We start from the raw sequence: 21206 nt of genomic DNA on the forward strand, positions 1-21206 counted from the left end.
CTTTAGATATTCTATCATTGACACTTCACATAAACATTACTTAAATGCATTTAAGGAGAGCAAAAAAAAAAAAAGGAATATGTATTTCATGAGAATCGAACCCGAGACTCATTGGTGAAAAATCAAAACCTTTACCATTTAACCATATGATTTTTGTTATATATTTAGTGCGCTAATATGAACTTAACCACTAAGCAATATTAGGGGTAGCAAAAATCCATCCCATAACCGATTTTTTTTACGTTTGGGCTAGTAAACGCCACCCTTTGCTACCAGGTCGGTCCGTCCCTGCTCTTGTACAACCAGTTGTATAATAGTATTTGTGAATAACTTGTGTATAAGTTTTGCACGACTTTCAAAAGTTTGTTTTTCTTGTAAACTAATACGGTAAAGGATAATTTCAATTCTTTATAATATAAAGACATTACATGCGAGAGATCGTATCTCAACTTGTTTACAAAGATGACTAAAATTCTTTACGAGTATAATATAAAGACAACTCATGCTCTTTACCTTAGCATATGATGATGATTGTGAATTCAATTTCCAACTAAATTCGTGATTAATTTGAATGATTTCACATCTCTATACAAACTCATAGCTTTCTTCATTCTTTTTGGGTTTTTTTAAATACGCAACTCTTTTAGAACCTCTTGGATGACCTGCAACACCACCATGAAACAAGGATATATTTTTGGATAAAAATATTGGTGCTCCTCGAGGGTCATATCCGGCTGAAGCCATCAACATCATCCCTATGTGATCCGCATCATATTCGTTCCTGAATTCACAAAACAATTTTATGAAAAACGATATTAGCATGTTTTAAATAAGAGTTATAAACTCAAATCAATTTAACATATACGACTATATTCTTGCTAATAGTGATCAATTTTTACTAAATCTAATTAATTTCTCTGTTATCGGTTTCTCATGATGATCAACCATGAAAAAAAAAGAGAACATTACGTCGATCCCAAAAGAGAAAACTCGATTTTTTTTTGTAAAGTTTAATAAAAATAAGTTTTCAAGTAATTCATCTGTTAGCAGCAGGAGCGAACCTAGAACTAAAATAATACGGAGTATACAAACCTTCGGCGATGGAGGTTGTTGATAATTTGCTTAAGTTTGATCTCTTCCTCGTGATCAGTAGGACATGGTTCCGAAGAAAAAAGAAACGCGATTAGCATAACCGCTTCTTTTATAATACTCTTTAGAGGATTCCACATCTCTTCATACTCTTCATGTCGTCCCACATCATGTCCCATCTGAAAAATATACTTGAAATTATTTTTGCCCTTAAATTAGATATACTAAACTAATTTAACATAATTTGTACGTACGGATCCTTGTGCCCAATGAAATAACGCAATTATTATATTTACATATGATTAAAAGAATAAAATAAGTAATTAAGTATTGATAGATAGTATACAAACCTCATGCCCAATAATAAAGGCCAATTCCTCATCAAAGCAACGATCAATCACGTTGGAACATATAAATATAGTGTTGTACGGACCTAAATGAGCGTTAAATTTTTTAGAATTAATCACAAGCACTTTCCATACAAGACCTTCTAAATCTTTAGCTCTATGTCCACGATCTATGTATGAGCTTGATTCGAGTCCGACCATATGGTTTAAAGTATCCTTCAAACCGAATAACGTTTCTTTTCGGGTTCGTTGTCCCACGGTCGTCCAGACCGGGCACGATTTATTGCTAGGTTCATACGCCACAATTTTAAAACCACTTTGTAGCCCTAGCACCTCATGCATGCCTTGCCCTAATTTACATGCAATTGACGCAACGCGTAAAGTCTTATGGTGAGTTGGTGGCAATAACTCACAATCTTCTCTTAAACCGTCAACCAAATTATCCAGCGAAACTTGGGGTATATATTTAGGAGAACGATTACGATTAGGTTCCCGAAAAACAAAGTGTCGACGATCCGACAATAAGGAATGTTCTATCCGAATATTCCGAAGGAACATGCAGCACATAGCAAGCATGGCTACACATGATATCTTACGAAACTTGTACATGAGACCCCAAATGGTAAGGCGGCCAATGCATGTCTTTTCGGCCACGTGTTTAAAGTAGTCGAGCTCATGGTGGTGGACGACATAGGAGTCACCATCATTGTTCCCGAGGTAGCGACCATGTGGTTAACTTGGTTCATCTCTAATATTCGGAATAGACGGTTCTTGAAATCAGACTGAAGAATGAGCGTGTTCTTGGACCATCATAGAAACATAGATAGGGTCGACGATGGAACGAAGAACTCACCCTAGATACAGCTTTTTCGTACACGTTCACTTGCATCACATACACAAGTGCTCTCTGAACCGTGCAATAAGGTCACCCATAACACGGCTCTCCTACTTGAGTTACCTTGGCCCCAGACCATGCTATGAAATGATATTGGAAAAATGCTATGAAATGATGAAATGATAACCTAACAACTAGTATTGAAAGCCTGGGACAAGATCTACCTTCTGTGCTGTGGACGAGACACCTCGGGAAAGAGCCCTGCTTCTTGTGCTTAAGCGGAAATTGCCACGTCTGCCGCGCCTCCCCCTTTCTTTATTAGGGCCGAACCAGAGTATGCTGACGCATTTTCAGAGGAAGAAGAAGTTGAAGCTTTAGCATTAGCAAAAGAGAAAAAAATTCCTGTGGGAAAGGATCTTCAAGGTTCATTATCGGTGTTGGTAGGGTTATTAAAAACAATTGCCCCAGAATAATTTTTGTAAATTTTGTAATTGTGGTTGACCTGGAGTAGCTTCGAAGTGATGTACCTGACCACCATTGTTATTTCTTGTTGATATTTTTTCTTCTCTAATATTTTTTGTGTTTAATACTCCACATGATTGTCTTATTTATAGTAAATACAATATTACCTATAATAAGTATATAAGTATATACATATCTAATTCTTAAACCTAGTATGTACCAAAAAAAAAACTTGTACCTAGTATTTCCTAATTAATTTCAGTATTATCAATTTTTTAATGGTAGAATGCTTTTCCCAATCCAAGTTAGGATTTGCAGTGAACATTCCCGAATTTTTTTTCAACATGGGGTTATTTCGAAAACTATTTCTCGCTTTGGGTTGGTTTTAAACTATTTCTTCCCGATCCAAGGTGCTTCTCAAAATACTCCGAACAGTAATTTAACTATCAATATATCCAACTATTATACTTCTCACCTTTCCTTTAATAGAATTCTAGTCCTTTATTAACCCATAATAACAGGTAAAAGCAAGTACGAGTTCCACCTTTAACTTATCCTTATTGTAAGAAAACTTCATCTACCTCCCCTTCCCTTTTCTACATTATAACCTGCAATTTTTTTCCCAATTTACACTACAAGAAATTAATTACTCTTTCGGCCTCGTTTAATAGCAATACTCTAAACTATTAGGGTGCTTCTCAAAATACTCCAAATTATAATTTAACTACGAATATAGTCAACTATTACACATTATACATGTCTTGTGGTCACTAATTTTCTGGTGTTTATTGTGATTCGAAAGGTCAAAATTTTAGTATATCTAGTAAAAAGGGATCTGATGGCGACGTCACTTCTGAACTTCTGATAACGAGTCTTGAATTTTTTTTAGTTTTGGCATTAAATAAGAAAATCATAGTGTATACAGTGGAGGGAGAAAAATTGGGTTGGGTAACATCTTTATAAAACACAAAATTAGTGCAAGGGATTTACGCATTTACCTACAATTAGTATTGGTCTCCAACTTCGCCCGGGATACCTTTACTTACCATTAATTTTTTTTTTCATTAAATAAAATTACTTAAAGTTGCATAACCCATAACTTTATCATTAATATATTTTTCTATGACATATCCTAAAATTATAAGATGAAATAATTTTTGAGACAAATTCAATACTCCCGCGATTAACATTGTACTCTTATTAATTGTAGATACCTCATTTCTGCACCTCCCGCAAACCACCCGGTGATGATTGGGTCGCATGTTTGGTACGCGAAACGATTTATGACAGTTCGTAAGTTTATCGTCAAGTGATTGCTCAAACACTGATGTCTACCTCTTAATTGTCATCTACGCGCCGATACGGTCGTTTTGACAGTAATTCGTGTACATTTGGAGTCCGGGCCTAAAACCGTCTTCATTTTCTGATAACCGCTAAATCCCGAGTCAGAATGTTCTGGAATGTTCCGGATATTTCTATTCCATATTTCATAATCTTTTAATCTTTGGTAAAGAATTTCCCGTAATATTCACACAAAATATTAAGGAAAATAAGATTAATCCGTTATTCCATAAACTAAACACGGAAATCTTTCTTCCGCAGGAGGAAACCACCTTGGAACAGACGCAGCAGCTGCTGCGCCTCTTCCAAGGGACGCAGTGCCTGCTGCGCCTCTTCCCAAGTCCTTTTCTGCGTATTTTTCGTATCTTTTCATATCTTTTCGAGATTCACTTCCAAAGTCTCTCCGAAAACCCTAATTCCTCCACGTGATTAGTATAAATAGGAGCCTTCGCTCCTCATATTTCTCACGCGAGTGTCCGCCCTTCTCTTCTCCCTTTGCATTCTAGACCACGTTCTTACTTTTTGGCGTCTACGTGCTTGAACTTTCGACCACGTAAGCTCGGATCTTTCTGAGTACCAGCCTCGTTTGCATGACCGACCAATTTGACCAACTCCACCATAATCAACCTTAATTAATCTTAATCGTTTTCCTCTTACGAGGGCACTTTCGTTACATTCGAGTCGAGCATCACTAAAACATAAACTTAATTCATCTCGTTTTGTCAAACATGTAAGTCTGAGGGTGTAAATCCTTCTTTGTTTATTGTTATTTACTTTTTATAATCATATTGTAAGGTTTATGTCGAAAGTACTTCTAAAAATCGATTTGTAAAACCATGTTTAAAACCCTTTTTACGGATTATCAGGAGACAGACGTCGAGAAAGGACGCAAAGAATCGCTGCGCGCCTCTTCGAAGGGACGCAGCACCTGCTGCGCCTCTTGAAGGGACGCAGCACTTCTTGCGCCTCTTCGTGAGGGCCGCCAGCAGCCTTCTCGCTTCCTTTCTTCTTCCTTCGTCTTCTGTCAATTCGTTTGTTTTGTTATTTTCTTTCGTTTATTGTTCATTGTTCATATTACGACTTAAGCATGATAATTCTAATAATTCAACATATTGTTAATCACTGTTAGTATATAATTCATCGTTAAATCTCGACTTAAATCCCTTATAATCCAACATTTGCGGGTTTTCGTCATTAAAATCAACCCGGGTTGTAGAGATTCGATTCTTTCATATTGAATTTCTGGAATTCGATCTTTGATATATTCCCACCTGTTTGTCCGTCATTAGTTCTTTATTAATTCGTCATATTCACCCTAATTAGTTCACTCATGTCACTAATCAATCTTTCATTCATGTAATTAATTCGTTTGCATTCATCTCATCCATGTTTTATCGCTTTTATGACTCATTCACATGTAATTAATGTATTAAATCACTTTCATCCGAGTCATATATCGTAATCAATCATTAAATTTCACCCACGAATACTAACGATTTGCGCTTCCGCTTCACGGCCAACTCGGCCTTTTCGAACAGACGCGAATCTGCTGCGCCTCTCTTCCAGAGGGGCGCGGCTCTGCTGCTGTTCCAGTTGATTTACTCTCGAACTCCCGTTCTGCCTTGACCTAGTTTAATTAGTTTACGTATTAATCTACTATTATTCGTATTATCGCCTAATTCCTGTTCGTTAATTTATTTATTCTTTTTTTCCCAAATTATCCGTTTCTAAAGGTATTTTCGACATAAATCATTAATCCGTTGTAATTATTGTATTTATTATTGTATTTCTTTTATCGCATTGTTTATATGCTTCCACATGTAATTGAATCTAAATCCCTACTTCGACTCAATTGTATGCTAAATTAATTGTTCACCGACATAGCCTAATTCTCACATGTTAGGATCAAAACTTGGATGTTGCATTGCATGCATATAATCGACAATATATCGAGTATAGATGATTTCCCCTAATCATTAGTAGAGGCCGCTATCGAGGCGGGGGGGATTAGGTGTTCGATCAAAAGAGCTTCCTAATACGTACCCTGACTCCTTACTCCAGATCTCTGTGAACATCCGTGTTCATTGGCATCCACGAGAGTCATTCTAGACATAGAATGCTAAGGGTAACGAGTGCTTAGTGTTCATGTCACTACTTTGTGTCTTCACATGACACGAGGTATTCGAACGGTTTCCAATTTTCCACAATAAATTGGTGGCGACTCCACAAATGCAAATGCTTGTTCCCAAGCACCCCCGTGGCCCATGTCCACATTAATGATTTAGTGAAACAATATTAATAACATTTCATTACTTGCCCGTAATCATTGTTACTTTCACTACTCCCATCGTAATTATTTTTACTGTTACTACTGCCGCATTAATATTGATAATTTCACTACTCCCAGCGTAATTATGGTTACTTTCACTATTGCCGCATTAATATTGATTATTTCACTACTCTCGTTGTTGTTTCTACCACTTTCACTAATCTTGCTGATAATATTGTTACTTTCACTATTCAAATGAGGCATTACTATTATATAACTATATCCAATGTTACTACAATTCTTTTATTTACTGACGAAATTACTTTTACTACTTAGGCATGCAATTTTAAGAGCCTTATATTTTTATATAAATATATTACATATATGCATTAAATCAAATCGAAAAAATTATGCAATATTATATATTATGGAATCTAACTTGAATTATTTAAAATCTACTTATTATATTTTTATATGTTAAATAATTAGCATTTCTATACATCTAATAAATTATAGAGTTTAATAAAATTGCATAGATTTTAAATTTAATATATACTTTTATGATGATAATAATTAATACCATAAGTGTGCATGTTTATACTAATTAATTATTTTACTTTAAGAAAATTGACCATCTTCTAGTCCTCTACAAATATTTAGAAAAATTATCAAGCATCTCCTCTCTTTTAATCTTCTTGAAATTAACCATCATAATTAATTATTTTATTTTAAGGAAATTGACCATCTTAATTAATTATTTTATTTTAAGAAAATTGACTATGTTTTAGTCTTTTACAAATGTTTAGGAAAATTACCAAACTTCAATATAATTTAATTTTAAACCATGCTATATAATATTTGCATTGAATCCCTTAATCGAGCCCATCACACGGTGTTATTGATTTAAAACTATATAGTATAATTAATTTGTACGTATAACTTTCTTTAATTACATTAAAATCCCTTGATTTCTGGAATATATATGTAGTATTGATAAAGAATAGAGGGTGGGAACTGGGAAGTGGTCATCTTGTTAAAGAGATGAAATGCAATTGGGTCATAACAAATTTGTTGTGCATCTTCTATAATTCAATATGGGGATGGTACCTGAAAGATGGGCATTATATATGATCATTTTGAGCGTGTAATTGAACTGGGTTTTCTAAGAACATTCGAGTTTCAACTCGTAGCCGTTGGCAGACTTCTGATCACATAGAATGCAGTTTTTATGTACACTTTAGCCCGGGTTGAATACCCGCAAAACATGTATAATGAGTCGGAAAACTCCCTACATTTAACTGAATCAAAATAACCGGATGCTATTAAAGAATTTGACAAAGAGAAATGTGAATGTTAAATTGTGTGTGTTATTGAATTGATTAGCTGTTAATTTATACAAGCTATGCGAGACTATTGCCGGAATCAAAACGATTTGTTTCCATCATTTACACAATATCTGTTCCTAAAATACAGGATATATAAGCTAAGAATATGCCTATGTGCTGATTATATGCTAACAAATAATATCACAATATTCTCTCGGAATATGCCTCCAACACCCCCCTCAAGTTGGAGCATGGGAGTCGGAAATGCCCAACTTGTCGAGCAAAACCTTAAACTGCGGTCGACCCAACGCCTTGGTGAGTATATCAGCCAATTGAGATTGAGTGTGAATGTAGCACGGCTGGACAAGCTTATTGCGAATGTGAGTTCGAATAAAGTGACAATCGATCTCGATGTGCTTGGTTCGTTCATGATAAACCGGATTGTTGGCAATATGCATAGCACTTTGATTATCACAGTGGAGCCGAACAGGGTCATGATGATGAATTCCAAGTCCGCCAAATAAGCCCTTTAACCATAGAATTTCGCATGTGGCAGCCGTCATAGCTCAGTATTCGGCTTCCATGGAAGACAAGGAGACCGTCGCTTGCTTTTTCGTTTTCCAGGAAATAGGAGAACCACCTAAACAAACGAAATAAGCGGTAATGGAACGACGAGTAACCGGGCAGCTACCGTAGGCAGCGTCACAGTAGGCTTCAAGCTGTAATGCAGAATCAGCACGAAAAACAATGCCTTGAGCCGGGTTTCCCTTCAAGTATCGTACAACCCTTAGTGAAGCTTCCCATTGCGTAGATGTCGATTTTTGCATAAATTGTGACAAAATGTGTACCGAATAGCATATATCGGGTCGGGTGAGACACAGGTAAATAATTCTACCAACCAACCTCCTATACTTCGCACCATCTGCAAGAGGAGTATCTTTAGCAAGGGCGAGTTGATGTTTCTTATCCATGGGAACACTTGCGGGTTTACAGCCAAGGAGACCCGTTTCAGATAACAAGTCGAGGGTGTACTTTCGTTGACAAAGAAACAGCCTCTTTGACCTATGTGCAACTTCTAGCCCCAAAAAGTACTTTAATTTCCCCAAATCTTTCATATAAAAACATTCGCTTAGATATGACTTGAAATTAGAAATAGCAAGTGTATTATTTCCAGCAATAACTAAGTCATCGACATAAACAAGAATGTGCATTTCAACTCCATTTTTGCGGAAAGTAAATAATGAATTATCGGAAGCGCTCATAATAAAACCATAAGAAGATAAAGCTGTAGCAAGTTTAGCATACCAGCACCGTGGAGCTTGACGGAGACCGTATAATGACTTGCGAAAAAGACAGACTTTACCGTCGAACCCTTTGCTAAAACCAGGCGGCATGCTCATATATACTTCTTCCGACAAGTCGCCATGAATAAAAGCATTATGCACATCCATTTGATATAATTCCCACTTCTTGATAGTAGCAACGGCTAAGAAAGTTCGTATTGTGACCATTTTAACCGTTGGAGCAAATGTTTCAGTGAAATCGACACCAGCTTCTTGGTGATTGCCTAGTACAACGAGACGTGCTTTAAACTTTTCCAAAGTACCATCGGACTTGTGTTTTATTTTAAACACCCACATACACCCAATTGCAACTTTCCCGGATGGTAAATCAGACACGGTCCAGGTATTATTGCTTTCAAGCGCGACAATCTCCTCGGCCATAGCCTTACGCTAACGAGGGTCGCCCATGGCTTCTTTAAAAGATTTAGGCTCAATCTCCCGAGTGAGGGCTGCAAGAAAATGGCGATGTGGTTGCGAAAAATTATCGTATTTCACAAAGTTAGTTAAAGGATAAGGATTACCTGAGACGGAATTGGCGGTGGGTGACTCTTCAAAGACGTGTTCATGCTATGCCATCGAACATAATCTTTGTGGTTTCTATTCGGAATTTTCTCCCGTTTGCCACGCCCAAGGGCTGCCTCTGTCGGATTTCCCACTCCTTCCTCATTAGGAATTTCAGAACTAGTTTCAATTTAAGAACCAATTTCGAGCTCGACATTATCAACACCACTGTCCAGATTTTCGTGGACCGTATCAAGATCACTGTCCAGATTTTTGTGGACATGTAACTCGTCAATAGCTGGGGTGTCGCCTTCCTCAATAAACGGACTAGTAGCAGCGGGTATGGGATCATCGTCAGGAATGCTATCATTCGAATCAATAGGTGAGGCGACTGACCCTGACCCCGCCTCTGTTTCCTTTGAAAAGGGGAAGACGTGTTCAACAAACCTTACATCGCGTGACTGAAAGTATGTGCCCGTCTCAAGATCAAATAAGTGCCAACCCTTCTTGCCAAAAGGATAACCGAGAAAAACACACCTCCGACTACGACTATCAAATTTATCAAGTGGATTTAAATTCTTAGCATAAGCTAAGCACCCGAAAACCCGAAGCAAATTAAGGTCAGCTGATTTACCAAAAAGTAACTCAAAAGGCATTTTTCCTTGTAAAATCTGAGTAGGTGTCCGATTGATTAAGTGCGCGGCTGTTAAAACACACTCACCCCAAAAATCAATCGGTAAAGAACTTTGAAATCTTAAGGCACGAGCCACATTGAGTATGTGACGATGCTTGCGTTCAACTCGAGCATTTTGTTGGGGGGTTTTGACCATGGAGGTTTCAAAAATTATGCCTTGCTCACGAAAATAAGGAATTAATGGTTTAAACTCCGTCCCATTATCACTCCTTACACGTTTAACATAGGAATTAAATTGTCGCTTTATTAGAGCAAAAAAATCTATCATAAGGCGAGATACCTCGTCCTTTGATTTAAACAAGAAAACCCATACGCTGCATGAATAATCATCAACAAGCGAAATAAAATAACGCGACCCACATGCCTGATTCGGGTCATAGGGGCCCCAAACATCACAATGTAAAATATCAAATAAATGCGCTGCTTTATTAGTACTCAACGGAAAAACGGATCGAGTTTGCTTTGCTCGAAAACAAATATAACAATATCTATTATTGTCCAAATAATGCTTAAAATTTCTAATAGAAGAAAGACACTCCATTGCCTTTAAAGATGGATGACCTAACCGTTTGTGCCACAAATCGACATTTTCAGCATCTTCGATTGCATTAACACGTCTCGGAATATCCATGGGCAGATGGTAGAGTCCATCTACGAGTGCACCCTCACCAATCCTCGTCTTCAAGATAGGGTCCTGAATAACACAAGTTGAATTAGTGAACTGGATACACATAGTTTGTGAATTTAGCATTTGTGAGACAGATAAAAGATTGCAAGTAAAATCCGGGACGTAAAGTACATCCTGCAACACGAGTGTATTATTAATTCTCGCCTTTCCTCGATGAGTGGCTTTTAAACGAGCACCGTTAGGAAGACCCACCGCAAGTGGCGTGATTGAAACACACTCAGTCAACAATTTTAAATTTCCACACACATGTGTGGTGTGTGGATTCACCTGTATCAACGATCCAAGAGACATCGTGCTTACCATGAAGACGGACATGATTCACATCAATTGTCGGCTCACCAAACACCACATTGGTGTGAACTGCCGAAGAACTGCTACCGGCACCGGACGCTGCACCAGACGTTGCACCAGGCCGCGGCTCACGACCCTCTGGATATCCATGCTTTTCCCAGCAGTGGGGCTCGCTATGACCGGGTTTCTTGCAGTGGGTGCACGTAAGTCGTGGCCTCCCCTGCTTATTACGCTGTCCTCCGCCTTGAACAGCATAGGCCATGGCAGTGGTGCGTTCTTATGTCAGATTACGCACTTTCTCTTCTTGCAAAATGCGAGCATAGACGGAATCCAAAGAGGGCAAAGGAGTAGTACCCAATATGTTAGATCATGCAGTTGCATAACATGGAAGAAGACCCATTAAAAATTGACGAGTCTGACGACTCTCTCGACGGGTGCGTAATTTGACTGAAATATTGCAGCGACAACCAGAGCAATCACAAGTGGGAAGGGCGTCATAGTCATTGACGTCGTCCCAAAGCTTCTTAAGACGACCATAAAAATCCATGATGCTCTCTTCGTCTTTCTGTTTACAATCAGAAATCTCGGACTCCAATTGGTATACTTGATGCCATTACCACGAGAAAAACGATTGCGAATATCATCCCATAATTCGACTGTCGTGTCTCGCTAAGTAATGGACGATCGAATTGTAGGGTCAATCGTATTAAAAATCCAAGCTATTACAGTGCAATTGGCTGTAGTCCAACCATCTAGATCCTCCGAGTCTGTTGAAGGCTTTTTGAGGGAACCGTCAACAAAACCGATCTTCCTTTTCGCCCCCAAACCATTGCGAAAACCTTTTGCCCATTCCGCATAATTATAGCCTTTCAGCATTACGTGAGTAATTTTGGCTGAGACCCCATCGGAATTGGAAAGTGCATAAACAGGTTTGGTGATATGCGGCGTAGAAGTCGATATGATTTCATTGCCTGGCATTGTTTAGGGTTCGTAATTTCAAAACCTAACTGATACCATAAAGAATTTGACAAAGAGAAATGTGAATGTGAAATTGTGTGTGTTATTGAATTAATTAGCTGATTCATTTACACAATATATGTTCCTAAAATACAGGACATACAAGCTAAGAATATGCCTATGTGCTGATTCTATGCTAACAAATAATGTCGCAATATTCTCTCGGAATATTGCCTCCAACTGGACCTGTCAAAAGCTGACCCGACCCGAAAACCGACCGTAACCCGACCCGTAAATAACCCACAAATAACCCGGTGTTTTCAACCCGAACCCGAAAAATACACGAACCCGTTTTGACCCGTAAATAGCGGGTCGATGTTGGGGCTGGTGTCCTCTACAGTTAGTGCAAATAACATTTAAACCTCTAAAAGGATCAAAGGGTATACTTTTGTATTATTATCAGTTGGTCCACGTTTATCAATAACGGTTGGCTTGCTAGATAAGTTTGACGTTATTGTCATACTGATGGCGGTGATCAACTGGTCCCTAAAAGTCACACCTATAGGATACGTTTGAGAGATGTGACGGTATGAAAATACAGTCATGTTGATGCCTAATTTGACTAAACAGTTAGTCGGAGTTATTGACTAATAATTAGTCAAATGCGATGTTGAGATAATTATTTAATACGGATTAAATAATAATGGCTAAGACGAATTAAGCGGTTAATTCGTAAATTGAATATAAACGATTATATTTAATTGATGTATATTGAATTAATTATACAATATTGTCTTTGTCGGACATGTATTAATATATCGACTGAGTCATGTTACTAGTTGATATTTTAATAACCGATAACCGATGACGATTTATAATAAAATCCCGTCATATACATTTAGCGAAAATGGTGTCGGACCACGAGTTAAAAATAAGGAGAAAGTGGAAAGCCCACTCCCTCCTTCTATAACCCACGGCCGAATGGAACAAAAGGAAGGGGACTCTCCTTTTGTGACCTAATCATCTCATTTGCAAACAAATTAGGGTTTCGGGGCAATTTCCTCTGAAATTCTAGATCTCACATCGAAAAACCTCACAACAACTCTCTCAATATTACAAGTCAATTAGAGAGTATTTCTAGCACAAGGGGCATAGTCTCAGACGGTCTTGGGTGCAACGATTAGGAGGAAATCTACTTTGATTTCTGTTCTTAGGCCGCATTTCAAAGGACCCGAGGTTGATTCTTGTTCTTTATCGTTTCTCTATTGTTTTTCGTTTATGACCATAAATCGCATGTTAAATTTACGTTATAGTCCTAAAATTTAAGGGTTTTATACGGATATTACCCCACAGTCGAAACCCGACCCGTAACGAGTTGACCGTTGGGTCAAGGCAATATATCTTCGTTAATATTGAAAATGTCAAATAGGTATTGACTTATAAAATTTTAAGAAAATATATGTATATTATATACGAAATGTCACGTAATCACCTTGAACCATATGCCACGTCATCACAACAAAGTGTGTGCCACATCGTCACTTTCACCATATTACGTCAATCCGTATTTTACGTCAGCACTGCCATGTCATCATTTCAGGCGACATGCCACGTCATCACCTTGAAGTGTTTGCCACGTCATTACTTTCACCGTCTTACATCGAACCGCATACCATGTCGGCACTGCCACGTCATCACCTCGATCACATGCCACGTAATCACTTCGAAGTGTGTGGCACACCGTCACTTTCATCGTATTACGTGGAACCGCATTCCACGCCAGCACTGCCGTATCATAACCTTTGATCACGTGTCACATCATCATTATCATCTTATTTGAGTCTCACTGTCGTACTTAGCGAGTTAGTGAGGGTAATGATGATGATGACGAGGTGGTGATGGCGAGAATGGTGACAATTAAGTTGACTAAGACGAGCAGGATGATAAAAAAACGTATAAATGGTAGGAATTACGATATAAAAGAATATTTAAAAAATAACAAAAAAAAAAAAATGATCAACCCGTTTTTTTACCCGAACCCGACCCGAAACCCGTCTCGGATCGTTCGTCTAACGGTATGATATTGAAAATATTAAGCAAAAAATGTTTAATCTTACTAATATCATATATTAAACTAGATAATAATAAAAATTTAAGAATAATTATGCGTTTATAAGTAGAATTAAAGAAAATGAAATTTTTTAAAAAGGCGTTAATCTGACCCGTTCTAACCCTAAACTCGACCCGAAACCCGTATAAACCCGACCCGTATAAACCCGTATTTTTTAAACTCGAAATAGACCCGACCCGTATTTTACCCGAACCCGAAATGACCGAACCCGTAACCCGCCCGTTTGACAGGTCTACCTCCAACAGCTATCGTTAAACCTTCACGAGCTTAAACCCCTACAACAGTGACAAGCCTCATAATCGTTTTCTGCACATAAAGTTCTTTAGTTAATCAAACTGTATCGCTAAGAGACTGCAACAAGGAAAAGAACTATACTGGCAGAAGCACCAAAGCCATCAATCAAACTTGAACAAAACAAGACATTCTTGACCCAAACTGTTGAACTTAATTAAACATGATGGAAAACCCAATCTTAGAAAATACCGAACTCTATTCACAACATAACACCGAAAAAAATTGGCCGCTACAATGTCTCTAAATATCACAGTGAGTATCAAGTCGAGAGTTGCAGCACTTGACCAGCTAATACAAACAGACCAATTCTTCCTAAAAATTCCCCCCAACACAACAGCAATCACAACACTATTCGAGTGAGTTTCAACTATGATCAAATAACCTGTTGTTGATACTCTCATGAGTCTTCTTATGCATGCATATTTCACCATTATTTTGGTCATTCTTAATTTCTCATTAAAACACGTATCCCAAATAGATAAGAGTATTACCAAAAGAAAGTGAACCTTGATGGTATTCCTCATATTGTAAGCATAGTTCTCAAGAGCATTTTTAGCGTCAACCTTTTTCTTATGTTGTTCATCCTCGGACTTGTACTTCTCAACTTCTTGCACCATCCTCTCGAGTTTTTCCTTTGAGAGCCTGCCCTTGTCATTGGTGGTTGTAATCCTGTTCTTCTGCCTGGTTGTCTAGTTCTCAGCCGAGACATTGAGGATACCATTGACATTACCTTCAGCACTCTAATAAACTTAAACACTTATCATTTGCTACTTTCTCGTCTCAAATCATTAGTTTACCTTTTATTATATTATATTCTTTGTTAGACATACCGTAAATAAATGATTGAGACGGAACGAGTTCAAGTAAAATTGCTACTATATATAATCGTAATTATTGTAAGAATGATATCAAATGCATCAAATTAAAGGTACGAACATAACCAAACCCTAATTAAGGAAATTAAACTGAAAAACAAAAGAAATGATTAACTCACTGAAGAGGAGCAAACCAGGACATCTGAGACTTTTTTTTCCCACAAAAATTCGTAAATCATGTAATATTTTTGTAATTAAATAGTACTAAAGGTAAATTTTGAAAGGAAAAAAAATAAACTTAAAAAGATTCAAAGTACTAATTATATCAACAAAGTTAACTTTCAGTTCCGGTAGCACATCAAAAGAACTCTACAGTTAAGCGTGCTCAGGTGAGAGTAATATTGGGATGGGTGACCTCCTGAGAAGCCTCTTTGATTCGCGGGAATGCATGACCATTGAAACCAAAGAACGTTCAAATGAATCAAGTTAACTAGAGAAACCAATACCGAGATTGTTACTATTCCATATATGATAGAATATCGATTGTGAAAAAAAATATTATTTAACATTTTATTTATTTTATTTTCATATACATTTTTTGCCACGGGAATTATTTTTTCCCCACGGGATTTTTTTTTGGCCGCGGGAGCTATTAGCCACGAGAGAATCCGTGGCCAAAAATTTAATAATAGCCACGTTCTTGTTTTACCCGTGACTATCTTTTTATCACGGTCACTTGCGTCACGGAAGGTATTCCTGTGGCCAAATGATTTAGCCACGGAAATTTAACACTTGCGCCACGAATTTAGTCGTGGCCCAAGTGCTCATTTGTAGTAGTGCCACCGTCACGATCATCACCGAGAGTAACCACCACTGCCTCCACCTCCAATCAGGGGAAGGAGATGAATCACTGGAAGCAGGTGGAGCGACGTCGAAAATAGATGTAGTCGGTGGCGGTGTAGTCGGAGGAATTGGTGTCGGACTCTGAGGTGGAGAACCAGCAGAAGGCGAGGGTCTTGTTCGTCATCAATGTCTATAGCAACTTCCGCGACCACTACTACTTCCGCAACCACCGGTCCCGGAGACGGTGACCTACGGCGTTAACAGTGGTAGCGTCGGTGGCGCCGGAATACCGTACCTACTGGTACTACAACGCTCGCCGTCAATGCAAGGTAAGTAAAAAGTGAAAATATCCAACGCATGAAAGCCATTAGATGAGATGAAATGAAGAGAGAGAAAAATTTTAGAGAGAGAGAGCATGATTACAGTGGAGAGGTTGGAGGAGGGGGAGAGTGTGTGTGAGGGTGTGAGTGTCAGACTTTTTATTCGCGGTTTCCATTTCTGTTACTCATTTTTATTACACAACAAACAAGTAGTACTGTTCATTGTCTCGCAAAGAAAGAATTATGTTCGAATATTGTGTCTTCAGACGGGCCATTTTGGTCTGAAATAATAATACGGGATTTTGTAATCATTTTACAGTAAAATGTGACCACTATTGAAAACCAGTTATCATAAGCTGTAACACTGCTTATAACATTGTGGTTACATGTAATTATAAAACTAGTGTAGTTCCCGTGCTATAGCACGATACTTTTTAGATTTATTTTATAAAGAGATATCATCAATTAAATTATTTGCATAAATGAAGTATAATTTTAATTTAATGTTATAATCTACATATAATATTAATAAGAGGTTAAAAAAAAGTTTACTACCATACAAAGACATTTTAAGTTAAGTTATTTTTTTACTATTAAAAATAACACAATAACTTTGTACCGTTACATGCAACTAATTTATGAATAATTATTAAGTTAGTTGTATAACTTTATTAAAACGCGTATTGACCTTAAAACGAAAAGCAGTAAAAACTATTCCTCGCGTCGAAAAAGACGATTCACGAATTATTAAAATAATGTTTTCTCTTTTTTATTTCTAATAGAAAATACATAAGTGTTTTTACATCCTTCAAAAAATAGTCCATATTACTAAGACAAAAATTTACATAATAAATAACCGATAATTTCTTACAAAAGAGGTAAAATATAAATATAATATAAATTTAAATTTAAATTTATACGAAATCAAGTTCACTCATCTAGCTTATAATATGACATGTAGAGTCCAAAAGTATTGGCTAAAATAACTTTTACTTTGATAGATGAGATAGAATAAGTGGGCTACGTATAAGGTCCACAATTTACAATCCATTTAGTAGTATCCAAAGAAATAGGCCCAATTAAGAAGAAGTTTCTTTAGGCGGGAAAACTAAGAGAATTTTTATTTTCTTAGTAGTATGGGGGATGGGGGATGGTCACATATGCCCGTCTAAAAAATAGGACGAAAAGTGTCTGTCTGAAACAAGAATTTGTGATGTTCGAATATGGGATTTTTTTTGGCAAATAGGTGTTTATTAGCAAAATCATTAGAGAGTTGGGTTTCTTTGAAACTATTTTGGCCTAATGAGTCAGTTTTTATAGTAAGCCGTAAAGTTTCTTAACAGCTGGTCTCCTTGTCATTTTTAAAAAGATAGATGCCTTGAGTTTATGAAAAAGCTAAGTTTTTTAGCGGCTTCAGTGGTTGTTTATTTCTAGAATAGGTTGTCATCTGTGTTTGAAGGTGACAATTTTTGAAAACAATAGTAGCGGCTTCACTATTCACTTTTTTTCCGCAAAAAAAAAAAAACTCGAAGTTTCTTAGCGGCTTACTAGAAAGACTGGAAAATAAAATAAAAACCGATGACGTGGACCAATTGGGGCAAAATAGTTTCAAAGGAACTTCAACTCCCTAATTATTTTGCTAATGAACACTCATTTGCCAAAAAATTCCGAATATGGCCATGTAAAACTGATACAACTACATCAGCATCAACATGGTACATCAGCAGTCAGGAGGAAAATATCTTAACTGTTGCAATGAATCAGGGTGATACAATCAGAAAGAATGAAGCACGTGAGGATACCTGTGACATCACCTACTGCACATAGGATCCTAACCAACTCTCACAGCTATTGTAAAATAATATTTGTATTTATCCTTTCATGGAGTGGCCATCACAGAATCTCTACTATATAAGGAGGTTCATACACTTGTAATAGTCATCCAGAAATTAATACAATCTTATCCCTCTCTTAATCCTCTATTTGGCTTAATTCTCAAGTGTAAAGCTTCACTGCGGAATTTTGCTTGTATAGCCTATCAGTTACAATACAACTGAACATCTATAGTGTTATCAAGTGGTATCAGAGGTATCCTTCCATTCGACCTGTGCATTTTCATTTTCTTCACAATTAGAGAAAATCCGAAAAAAATACACACCATTTTTCCTTCCTCGCTTCAAACAAACCAGACATACAAAAACCTTATTTACAATTCCTAAAATAATTACTCGACCCAGAACTCATAGGATCATCATGACTAACGGAGTTGGAGAAGATGATGAGGGGACCATGTCAACCGCCGAGTTCAAATCCCTCTAGGAGCAGGTGGACACCCTCACCGAGCAACTGTTCAGTGTGGCATTTCGTCTTGATAGTAAGAATGGTAATACTCTAACCTCTCCTATTAGATCCCCTATTATTGCCTTTCCCGCTGTCAATGGTGATGATGTGGATAGTTGGATCTTTAGATGTAACCAATTCTTTATTGTGGCTGAGATTGCTGATCTTAAGAAGGTCACATATGCGTCTGTTCATTTAGAAGCTAGAGCACTGGCCTGACACCAAAAACAGAACATCCATTATACCACTGGGATGGGAGAAGTCTAAGTTGGCTATAAAGGCTCGATTTGGTGATCCATTTGAGGACCATATGTCTGAGATCCTAGCACTGAAACAAAATGATAGTGTCAAGCCATATCATGACACCTTTGATTTGATCCTTAGTAAGCTTAACCTACCACCTCCTTATGCCTTGAGTTGCTTTATTTCTCGCTTGGATAAGAAAATAGCATGTATGGTTAGACTTCTTAAGCCAAAAACTGTACAAGAAACTTATGGTCTAGCTAAATTACAAGAGTCCTCCTTACAACTAAACACAAAAAACACTACAAAAATAACGCGGGAAACTGACGAAAATACTGACGGAAATAATAATCCGTCAGATATTTTGAACTAGTAACGAAAAACTGACGGAAAATCCGTCAGTCCAGCTGTATTGACGGAATATCCGTCAGGATACGTCAGGATATACTGGCGCGTTGAAAAAATCAAAGGCGCCAAAATATACCGACGAAAATTCCGTCATAAAAGGTAAGATTCCTGACGGAATTTCCGTTAGAGGTATCTTTCAAATGACTGAAATAGAATGCAATAATTGAGAGGAGAATCCTGACGGAATTCCGTCAGGAAAGTCAACATTATATTGACTTTCCTGACGGAAATTCCGTCAGGATTCACCTCTCAATTATTGCCCCAACGTCAATAATTGACAGAATAGTCCTGACGGAATAACCGTTAGGAACCCGCTATTTTGAAACCTCCTGACGGAATTTCCGTCGGAAAGTCAACATTTTGTTGACTTTCCTGACGGAAATTCCGTCAGGAGGTTTCAAAAATATCGAAAACTCGCGAATCTGCCCGTCATTCTATCGCTTGTTTTTTTCCCCAAATTAAATTTTCTCCCAAAACCTAACACAAAATCCGACACCACCACCACTAGAGTAGGCAATGGGACGTGCCAGCCCGACCCGCGTGCCGGCCCGTCGTGTCTTCTCCCAAAATTGGCCCGGCCCAGGCACGAATCTTGGGCTCCTCGGGCCGTGCCGTGCCAGGCCCACTAATCCAAACTTACGCCGCGGCCTGCTCAAGGCACGACCATTTTCGTGCTCGGGCCGTGCCTGGCACATGGGCTTTTCGTGCCTTGTCCGTATGCCGGCCCATGTGCTTTAATATTTTTTTTATTTTAAAAAAATTGATATATTTTTAGTACTTTTTGTTTAATAAATGATAATTAATGGTTTAATATATATTTTATTAAATATTAATGTACTTTTTGTTTAATAAATGATGATTAATGGTTTAAATATATATTTTATTAAATATTAATGTACTTTTTGCTTAATAAATAATGATCAACGAGCCATTCTTCGTGCCGGGCTGTGCCAAGCCCGTCGTGCCTGGTGCGTGCCGGGCTCCACCGTGCCTGGTGCGTGCCGGGCTCCACCGTGCCTGGGCCGTGTCGTGCCTAGGCACGGATTTCTGAAGAAAATTGCGTCGGAGCCCGTCTAAAGCCCATTCATGCCGTGCCCGTGCTTCCTCGATTTTCTCACCGAGTCGGGCCGTGCTTTGCCATGGGCCGTGCCTGACCGTGCCGCCCACCGGCCCCCGGCCCTTTATGCCAACTCTAACCACCACTACCACTACCACCCTCCTCTCCTTCCGACCACCGCCATCTCCAACCCAGGTTTGTCCTTTCTCTCTTTTTTTCCCTTTTCTTTTTCTTTTTCTTGTCTTTATTGTTTTTATTTGTATAGGTTGTTACCGCCGCCGTCCGTCACCGCCACCGTCGAGTCGTCGACCACCGCCGTCCCCCTCTGCCTTCTTTCTTATCCTTCCTTTTTACTTATTAGTGAAGTTACTTAGGTATTTTTTATTCTCCTTTTAATTAATTATGTTATTTAATTAGCTTAATTATCTTAATTAGTAGTAGTTGGTGTTGATGCATGTTGAATTAGGATAGAAGCCATTTTGTTGTAATGTTTTGTGAAGTGTTAAATTTTGTGTAATAGTTAGTAGTATAGTTTTTTTTGAGGGAATAATTAGTAGTATAGTTAGTAGTAGTTAGTAGTAGCTTGCTTACTTAGCTTAATTAGTAATAGTTA

General features: G+C 37.9%; 2 protein-coding genes across 2 annotated transcripts in view; both read right to left on the reverse strand.

Moving 5' to 3' along the window:
- LOC141642141 (26S proteasome non-ATPase regulatory subunit 1 homolog B-like) overlaps positions 1 to 21206 on the reverse strand; it is a 68284-nt gene that overhangs the window by 15649 nt on the left and 31429 nt on the right. The gene's annotated exons all lie outside the window — the stretch shown is intronic.
- On the reverse strand, positions 586 to 1637 carry LOC141632884 (mitochondrial metalloendopeptidase OMA1-like). Its single transcript, XM_074445389.1, has 3 exons — positions 1440 to 1637; positions 1093 to 1268; positions 586 to 781 (listed from the first exon to the last, which is right to left on the reverse strand). The coding sequence occupies exons 1-3, from the start codon at positions 1635 to 1637 to the stop codon at positions 586 to 588; spliced, it is 570 nt and encodes a 189-aa protein (XP_074301490.1).

This window comes from Silene latifolia, chromosome 2, assembly GCF_048544455.1.
Source record: "Silene latifolia isolate original U9 population chromosome 2, ASM4854445v1, whole genome shotgun sequence".
Lineage (NCBI taxonomy): Eukaryota > Viridiplantae > Streptophyta > Magnoliopsida > Caryophyllales > Caryophyllaceae > Silene > Silene latifolia.

What these genes read in the sequence shown, in the direction of transcription:
- LOC141632884 (XM_074445389.1), bottom strand. Translation starts at nt 1,637, where the DNA reads ATGGTCGGACTCGAATCAAGCTCATACATAGATCGTGGACATAGAGCT. An exon ending in CCTTTATTATTGGGCATGAG is followed by an intron (nt 1,269 to 1,439) that starts GTTTGTATACTA and finishes TATATTTTTCAG; the next exon opens with ATGGGACATGATGTGGGACG. An exon ending in AACAACCTCCATCGCCGAAG is followed by an intron (nt 782 to 1,092) that starts GTTTGTATACTC and finishes TTGTGAATTCAG; the next exon opens with GAACGAATATGATGCGGATC.